General features: G+C 45.5%; 1 protein-coding gene across 1 annotated transcript; it reads left to right on the top strand.

Moving 5' to 3' along the window:
- Positions 1-1036: 1036 nt before the first annotated feature.
- On the top strand, positions 1037-8027 carry SNAPIN (SNAP associated protein). The gene is made up of 4 exons (XM_063145781.1): positions 1037-1200; positions 5105-5151; positions 6517-6635; positions 7566-8027. The coding sequence occupies exons 1-4, from the start codon at positions 1046-1048 to the stop codon at positions 7668-7670; spliced, it is 426 nt and encodes a 141-aa protein (XP_063001851.1). The 5' UTR covers positions 1037-1045; the 3' UTR covers positions 7671-8027.
- Positions 8028-8638: the final 611 nt, after the last annotated feature.

The raw sequence follows: 8638 nt of genomic DNA, 5'->3' as shown, positions 1-8638 counted from the left end.
TTATTGCACTGTTACACCCCTTAAATGCAAAGGGGATTCACTTCTGGGTAAACTCGATGCAAAACTAATTGAAACCCACCAGTAGGACATGAGTGCAATAGTACCCAGTATACTGCCTCTGATACTCTTCTTCCATGAATTTGTCAGCCTTCCATCCTCCCGAGGTCGGTAAAATAAGTACCCAGTTAGCTGGGGGAAAGATAATAACAGCCGGGGAAGGCAATGGCAAACCACCCCGATATAAGGCCTGCCAAGAAAACGTCCCTCCAAGAGTCAGTAATGACTCAGTGCTTGCATGAGAGGTTCCTTTCCTTATTATTATTATTTAGGGTGACCCTATGAAAAGGAGGATAGGGCTCCTGTATCTTTAACAGTTGTATTGAAAAGGGAATTTCAGTAGGTGTCTTTCGTATATATGGAGAACCTGGTGAAATTCCCTCTTCATCACAACAGTTAAAGCTACAGGAGCTATATCAGAGTGACCAGATTTAAAAGAGGGCAGGGCTCCTGCAGCTTTAACTGCTGTGACGAAGAGGGAAAATCCCCAGATTCCCCATATATACAAATGACACCTGCTGAAATTTCCTTTTCTATGCAACTGTTAAAGAGATGCAGAAGCCCTGTCCTCCTTTTCATATAGTCACCCTATTATTATTATTACTATCCTACTTTACTTTTAAAAAATGGACCCAGAATTAGTCACACTTCGAGTAGCCCCATTGAAATGAATAGGGCGACTAACTGAGGTGGCAAACTCATTTCAATGGGTCAAGTGTGACTCTCGTCTGGATCCAACCCAAAAGGTTTGGCTCTCTGGGTTTTTGAGGAAGGAAGGAAAACTACATTTCCCAGGGGCCTGTGCGCCGGAACCTCCTTTTTTTTAATTTCCCTTCAGGGACTTCCTTTCCCACAATCCTTTCGGGCAGGGCGAGATTCTGGCAGTTCTCGCGAGGTTTCCTCCGCGGCGGGTCCCTGGCTTCCCGTGAGCCTGTGCGCGCGGCCGAGCTTTTCCCGGCAGGCGTCGCGGCGAGTCAGGCCAAGAGCGATGATGGCGGCGGCGGCGGCGGCGCCTGGTTTGGCCGCGCCTTCGGGGCCAGCGAGCCCGGCGGGCCCTGCGGCCAGAGACCTCTTCGCGGAAGGGCTGCTCGAGTTCCTGCGGCCGGCCGTGAGGCAACTGGACACGCACGTCCATGCGGTCAGGTAAGGCGGCGTCTTGGGAACGGGAGGGAAGCTGCGTGACAGGCAGAAGTCCGTCAGGTGAGGCTGCTTCCGCCGCCCCCTCCTCCCCTGAGGCTTACTAGTACAGCGAAGGGGAAGGGGCTTCTTCAGTTCCTGCCTGCCCCGCCTGGGCTTTAATATTTATTTATTTATTACATTTATATCCCGCCTTTCCCCCCTCTAAAACAGGGCTTTCCAAACTTTCCATGTCGGTCACCCACTTTTCAGACATCATTATTATTATTATTATTATTATTATTATTTATTGCATTTTTATACCGCCTTTCCCCCCTCTAAAACAGGGCTTTCCAAACTTTCCATGTCGGTCACCCACTTTTCAGACATCATCATTATTATTATTATTATTATTATTATTATTATTATTATTATTTATTGCATTTTTATACCGCCTTTCCCTTCTCTAAAACAGGGCTTTCCAAACTTTCCATGTCGGTGACCCACTTTTCAGACATTATTATTATTATTATTATTATTATTATTTATTGAATTTTTATACCGCCTTTCTCCCCTCTAAAACAGGGCTTTCCAAACTTTCCATGTCGGTGACCCACTTTTCAGACATTATTATTATTATTTATTACATTTATATCCTGCCTTTCCCCCCTCTAAAACAGGGCTTTCCCAACTTTCCATGTCGGTGTCCCACTTTTCAGACATTATTATTATTAATTGCATTTTTATACCGCCTTTCCCCCCTCTAATCAGGGCTTTCCAAACTTTCCATGTCGGTGACCCACTTTTCAGACATTATTATTATTATTATTTATTACATTTATATCCCGCCTTTCCCCCCTCTAAAACAGGGCTTTCCAAACTTTCCATGTCGTTGACCCACTTTTCAGACATTATTATTATTATTATTATTTATTGCATTTTTATACCGCCCAATAGCCGAAGCTCCCTGGGCGGTTTGAAAAAAAACTAAAACAATTCAAAGTGTAAAACAAAACAGTATAAAAACATGAGATAAAATACACATTAAAACGAATCAAAACATGATTAAAACATCCTGAAAACATTCTAAAATTTCACTGGATAGGCCTGCCGGAATAGATCAGTCTTTATTGCTTTTTTAAATTCTAAAAGACTGTCAAGTTGACGAATCTCCTCCAGCAGGCCATTCCACAGTCTGGGAAATGACATGCATCATTTCGCCACACAGTAATTTAGTTTTATTTTATTTTATTTATTTATTACACTTATATACCGCTCCCATAGCCAGGGCTCTCTGCGCAGTTTACAGAAATTCTAAAATTGAGATTAAAGCAAGTATACAAAATTTAAAATTCTAAAACACAGAACATACACACATAAAGCATTAAAAGCTGTTAAAAAAACTAAATGTGGGTGATTAAGATGTGCTGCCATATGCCTGGGCAAAGAGGAAAGTCTAAACCTGGCGCCGGAAAGATGGCTGTTATACCCAAGGGGATGCAGTTTTTAGTCTTTGCCCCTGGCTTCCATGGTTATATGACAGATAGAAATCCGTGTGGACTAGTTTCGTCCTTGCCCTGGAGAAACTGCGATGGGGATGCAGCTTTTAAAATTTCTTCCCGTGCCATAGCGCCTTGAACAGATGCATGACAGGCAGCAATCTGTACGGTGTAGCTGCAGTTTCTGCTTGTTCTGCAGTGCCTTTAATAGCTGGGTGACAGGTGGAAAGTAACTAGGTGTAGCTGCACCTCTGGGAAGCACAGAAATAAGAATGAGTTTTTTTTTAAATAGCTGAGTGACAGGCAGAAATGTGTTAAGTGCAGCTACTTCACCCCTGCCCTGAATATATTAGCGATGTGAGTAAGCAGTTTTTAAACATATATGCCTGTGTTACATAGTACCTTTTAAGAGTTGTATGCCGGGTGGAAATCCAAGTAGGGAACCTTCTCTTTCTCTCCCCCCCCCCCACCCACCCACTAAATGTAGGAAAAGATATACTAGTAGAGTCGCTGCCTTACCATGCAGTCTTAAACATGCAGGTAACAATTCAAAAGATGCAGCTTTTTCTCACCAGGTCATCTCCAGGTTGTGATAAAGCTGTACTGGCTTGCTTGTCAGGGAGCTATTCGAGGGAAGGGAACATAGCCAAGCAAATCGCTTTCTAGAACAAAAAGCTAGGCTAAGACCCTTCTCCCTGACACACTACCTTTCTGGGTGCAGGGAATTATTTAGTACAATTTCTGGTTTTAACCTATAAAGCCCTACATGGCTTGGGACCACAATACTTGATGGAATGCCTCTCCCGACGTAAATATACCCAGTCACTACATTCAACATCTAATGTCCTCCTCCGAGGGCCTACTTCGAGGGAAGTCTGGAGAATGGCAACAAGGGAGAGGGCCTTCTCTGTGGCGGCCCCCCCAATTGTGGAATGATCTCCCCGATGAGGCTCGCCTGGCACCAACACTGTTATCTTTCAGGCGCTAGGTCAAGACTTCTCTTCTCCCAAGCATTTAACAGCATTTAACAACACTAAGTTTGTCTTTTAACACACCCCAGAACTGTTGTTTTTAAATGGATACCGTTGTTTTTATGTTTTTGAGGGTTTTTGTATACTTTTTAATGCCCACTGTTTTTAACTGTTGTAAACCACCCAGAGAGCTTCGGCTGTGGGGCGGTATATAAATGTAATAAATAAATAAATTATGTGAGCCCCATCCTCCCTGCACCTAAGGTCAGAAATGCTGCAGTTCAGATACAGGTTTACCTCCTCAGTAAGAATGAATATTTATAGAATATCCCCTGAAACCTTTCTAATACCCCATTACCCAAGCAGAGAAACAACCTTAATACAAAACAGCAGTTCTTCCCAAGGCAGTTAGGATGGCGAAACAGGTCAATGCCTCCCTCCACCAAATCCAACGTGAATCAATGAGAATTCTCACTGGTTCCTCATTCAACCTGCTCATATCTTTGAGTTCCCGTTGGAAGGAAGGTTGCACCTATCTCAAGTTCCTATCCCCCTCTGTGTAGTTTTTCACCTCCTCTTCCAGGTATTCTGTGTGCCAAGTTAGGGCTCATCACTCCACAGTTTAGGAACCATTGCCTTAAACTATAGTTTGGGGGATATATAATCTCAGACCTGCAGGAGTTCCCTAAACCATGCACTTTTTCCTGACTGCCAATCATTGGGTGGTATCTTGGCTTTTGCAGGGTCCCCCATTCCAAAAAATTGAAATCTCCCCTAAGGCATAGTTACTAGCAGTGAAAACTTTAAGCTAAAATGTGCTGGTATTTTGGCCTGGCCCTGTTTCGCCTTCACTGGAATGAAGCGCCCAAGAGCTCAGGCTGAAAGACGTTTGACACCCTTGCGTGGATGTACTACAGCCCATATCTCGCTTGTTTATATCAGGAGAGGAGCTGTGCTCTAACCTTCCTGAATCCAGTTAGCGCGGGTTAGTTCTTGACAGGTGACGTAAAGAAGCGCGCTGTCTCTGCTCCGCAGGTTGCAAGAGCAGAAGCTTGTGTTGGAGGAGAGGAATTCTAAGCGAAACAATATAGTAGTGGGCAGACCTGAACTTTTGGCAGGAGACAGAGGGCTGGGTGGTTCATGAAAAACGGAAGGAAATCGTTGGATGAAGAGAGGCAGAGTGGTTGTGGGGCAGGCACTGATGTAAAAAGCCAGCTGTGTTGAGTACTTTGTAGATTTGGGGGTTGTTCCCCCACTCATACCCTTGTTTTAGACTCTCAGCCTTCAGGAATTGCCAGAGGGAATAATCTCCCCCTCCCTATTAACGTATGTTTATGTTCTTGTGGGGTTTTGTGCATATATACGTGGGCAAGTGGGCTAGTGGAATTTTATTTTGCAGGCTATTAATTTCCGTGGAATTCTTTGCCAGGCCGTTTTATCATCCCTCTCTTTCTCCGACAGAGAGAGTCAGGTGGAGCTGCGGGAACACATTGACAGCTTGGCAACAGGTAAATGGGTCGGAGGGAGGCGGGAAAGGTTTGGAGCTAGCTCTGTTTATGGAGTGGGTTCGCGTGTAAACTTTTCCCAACTTCCACGACAACGGTAGAGTGCTTCGCTTCTTCCTAGCTTGTACTGCAATGGGGTTCAAGCTTTGCATCATCCCCTCCTGGAGTAGCGAAATAGTGGCCATCCCATATTTCTTTGATGTTGAATAACAAAGGGGGGCCATTTTAGAAAGGGCCTCTCTACTTGCTGTTTCTGCCCAAGAGAACCATACAAGTCAGGCTGCCCTCTTGGATACAATCCACGCTGTCTCCGTCTCTACCTAGCCCTGACCTAATAGTGCACGCGCTGTTAACCTCAAGGCTTGACTTCTGCAAAGCGCTCTACACAGGGCTACCATTGTACCTAGTTCGGAAACTTCAACTAGTTCAAAATATGGCAGCCAGGTTGGTCACCGGTACATCTAGGGGTGAGCATATTACCCCAACATTAAAATCACTCCACTGGCTGCCAATTAGTTTCCGGGCAAAGTACAAAGTGTTGGTCATTACCTTTAAAGCCCTAAATGGTTTGGGTCCAGGTTACCTGCGGGATCGCCTTCTCCCATACAGTCCGCCCCGCACACTCAGGTCCTCTGGGGTGAACTTACTTCAGTCAGCTAAAACTAGGCCGACATCAGTTTCCCAGAGGAGCTTTTCTTCTGTCGCCCCCAGATTGCGGAATGGCCTGCTGGAGGAGATGTGTAAAATTAACTCTGTGTGATTTTAAGGCAGCTTTAAAGACTAGCCTTTTCTGGCAGGCCTATCCAGATCAATGTTAAATTATGAATTTTTAAGATGTATTGATTCCTGTTCTAATGTTGTTCCCTGCCTCGATCCAAAGGGAGAGGCGGGTAAGAAATAAATAGATGATGCCGATGATGATGATGCGTCCCTGGCAAAGACAAGGGTAAACCCTTCTTGCATCTTTCAACTGGGCATGGAAAAAGCCTTCAACGGTTGCAGCCTTCTGGCTTGGCCCAAGTAAATTGGCACTTTGAACGGCTGGGCTAGCCCTGTTCCAGAGAGCTTCCTGTGCTGAGGGAGGTACAGACCTGCTCTACTCCCATTAAAGGCCAGGAACGTTACAGGGCCAGTGTGATGTAATGGCTAGCCTGTTGGGAGTTGGGGCTTTGGAGATCCAGGTTCACTCACTGGGTGACTTTGGGTCAGTCGCTGACGCTCAGCCTAACCTACTTCGCAGGGTTGTTGTGAGGGGAAAATGGAGAGGGCCGTGTAAACCTCACTTTGCAAGGAAGACGGGAAAAGGTGGGATATAAATATAACGTGGGCTTAACCTAAAGCCCTTTGTTCCCTCTCTTCCCCTTCCAGAGCTCTGCCGAATCAATGAGGACCAGAAAGTTGCCCTCGACCTGGACCCATACGTCAAGAAACTGCTCAATGCCCGGCGCAGGGTCGTCCTGGTTAACAACATCCTGCAGAATGCTCAGGTGTGTGGATGAGATTGGCTCGTATGACGGGGGAAGTGCAGGTGGGACCCAGAGCCGCCCCTCGCAGCTCTGTTCATTCGCTTCTTTGCTATTACTGTCCCACCCTTTCGCTCCTGGTCGCTCTGAAAATACATCGGGATGTGCAGTATTCTTCCTTGCAATGCAGGAGACACAACTAGTCTTAAGTTACTTACATTAGCCCAATTTATTTAACTGCTGTGACTCGCTTCTCCCAAACCCCTGAACTATATATTTATTATTTATTTATTTAGAATATTTATATACCGCTCCCCACTGAAAAATTTCGGAGCGGTGTACAAGGTAAAATGAAAATAAAAACAGTTAAAACAAATTTTAAAAGAAGCAATAACAGTAATCCAAGGCTGCATGTTAGAGAAAGGCTTCTTGGAATAAAGATGTTTTCAGGAGGCGCCGAAAGGCGTACAAGGTTGGTGCCTGCCTGACCTCCAGAGGCAGGGAGTTCCACAGGAGGGGGGCCACCACGCTGAAAGCTCTTCCCCTGGTGGATTCCAATCGGAGGATGGATCTATGTGGAACCACCAGGAGCAGGCCCTCGGATGACCTCAGTGACCGGGCAGGTTGGTAAGGGAGAAGGCACGCTCTCAGGTATCCTGGTCCCAAGTTGTTTAGGGCTTTGTACACAAGTACACAATATATAGCACTGGGGAAGGGGTATCTAGAGATTTGACCCTTAATTTATTTTCTACTTTCAATGTTGGCTGGAGGGGAAACCAGCTCTTTGGAGGTGTTGTGAAAGAGTTAGGGGTTTGGAGCGTGGAACATAGCCCTATAACGTTGGTAAGACTTTCTTCCACATCAAGAGGACTAGAAACTTAAGGGGGGGGGGACATTTAACCAAGTGGCTTATATGAGATGTTTATGACATTTTTGCTCAACTCTTCCCTTCAGGAGCGCTTGAGAAGGCTCAACCACAGCGTGGGCAAGGAGACGGCCCGGAGGAAGGCCATTCTTGAAGCCAGCGGCAACTACCCCCAGGGCTCCCCCAGCAAGTGAGGAGTGCAGCGAAGGGAAACGGCCGGGGCGAGGCGCTCTTTCGGAGGCTGCGGCGTTCTTATGCGCAGGTACTGCTGGCTTGTGAGCACAATGTGGAGGGGGATAAAGTTGGACTTCAGACATTGTACGGTGCATGGAACCCACCCGTAGGACAGAATTGCTGCACACAGAACCGTTCCCATCTTATGAAGTAAAGGGGACGGACGGAAGTGTCTTTGGTTAGGTTTCCAAAATGCTTCCCTGAGGTACTCGTAACCTGGAGCTGGTGCAATTAAATCTGCTTATGGCTCTGAGTAACAGAACATGGACAATAATAGTTCTTCCTGCTAGTGCAATAAAGCTTAATACTAATCATCATGGGCCTACTGTCTGTCTTTGTAGCACTTTGAGGTTTGTTCCGGTAGGCCGGTTCTAACAACCATTTGAATCACTAGTCACACACAAGCCTTTAGTGGTACATAGAAAATTGGGGGTTTGTCTATGGAATCCTGCGTTTCCAGACTTCTTTTCTTCGGCTTCCCATTTCTTCTTCTTCTAGCATGATTGAGATGTTTCAGGGACCACTTGCTAAAGTTTTGTCTGTTCAGACATAAACTGGGACCCTAATAGGTTTAGCATAACTTGGTTTGCTCATAAAATTTAATGATTCAGTAGATTAAATTTTTAAAGTATTATTGATTCAGACAATAACTACAAATTAACTGAGTTCACTTTTTAAAGTTTTCAAATACAATGTTAATTTTATGAGCAAGCAGCGTTACACATAATATAACTTGAAGAATAAAAAGGGTGCTTTGCATTCCGAAAGCAGCTTTCTACAATCAGGTGCCCTACAGATGTTCTGGACTACAACGGCCAGGATTCCTGATCACTAGCTATGCTGCCTGGGGCTGATAGGAGCTGAAGTCCAAAATATCTGGAGGGCAACAGTTTGGGGAAAGCTGTATTTAAGTCTGTAAAGCAGCCTT

The sequence above is a fragment of the Elgaria multicarinata genome, chromosome 21 (genome assembly GCF_023053635.1).
Source record: "Elgaria multicarinata webbii isolate HBS135686 ecotype San Diego chromosome 21, rElgMul1.1.pri, whole genome shotgun sequence".
In the NCBI taxonomy this organism is placed as follows: domain Eukaryota; kingdom Metazoa; phylum Chordata; class Lepidosauria; order Squamata; family Anguidae; genus Elgaria; species Elgaria multicarinata.
The sequence above is the reverse complement of the archived record's forward strand: the minus strand, read 5'-3'. Positions and strand labels throughout refer to the sequence as shown.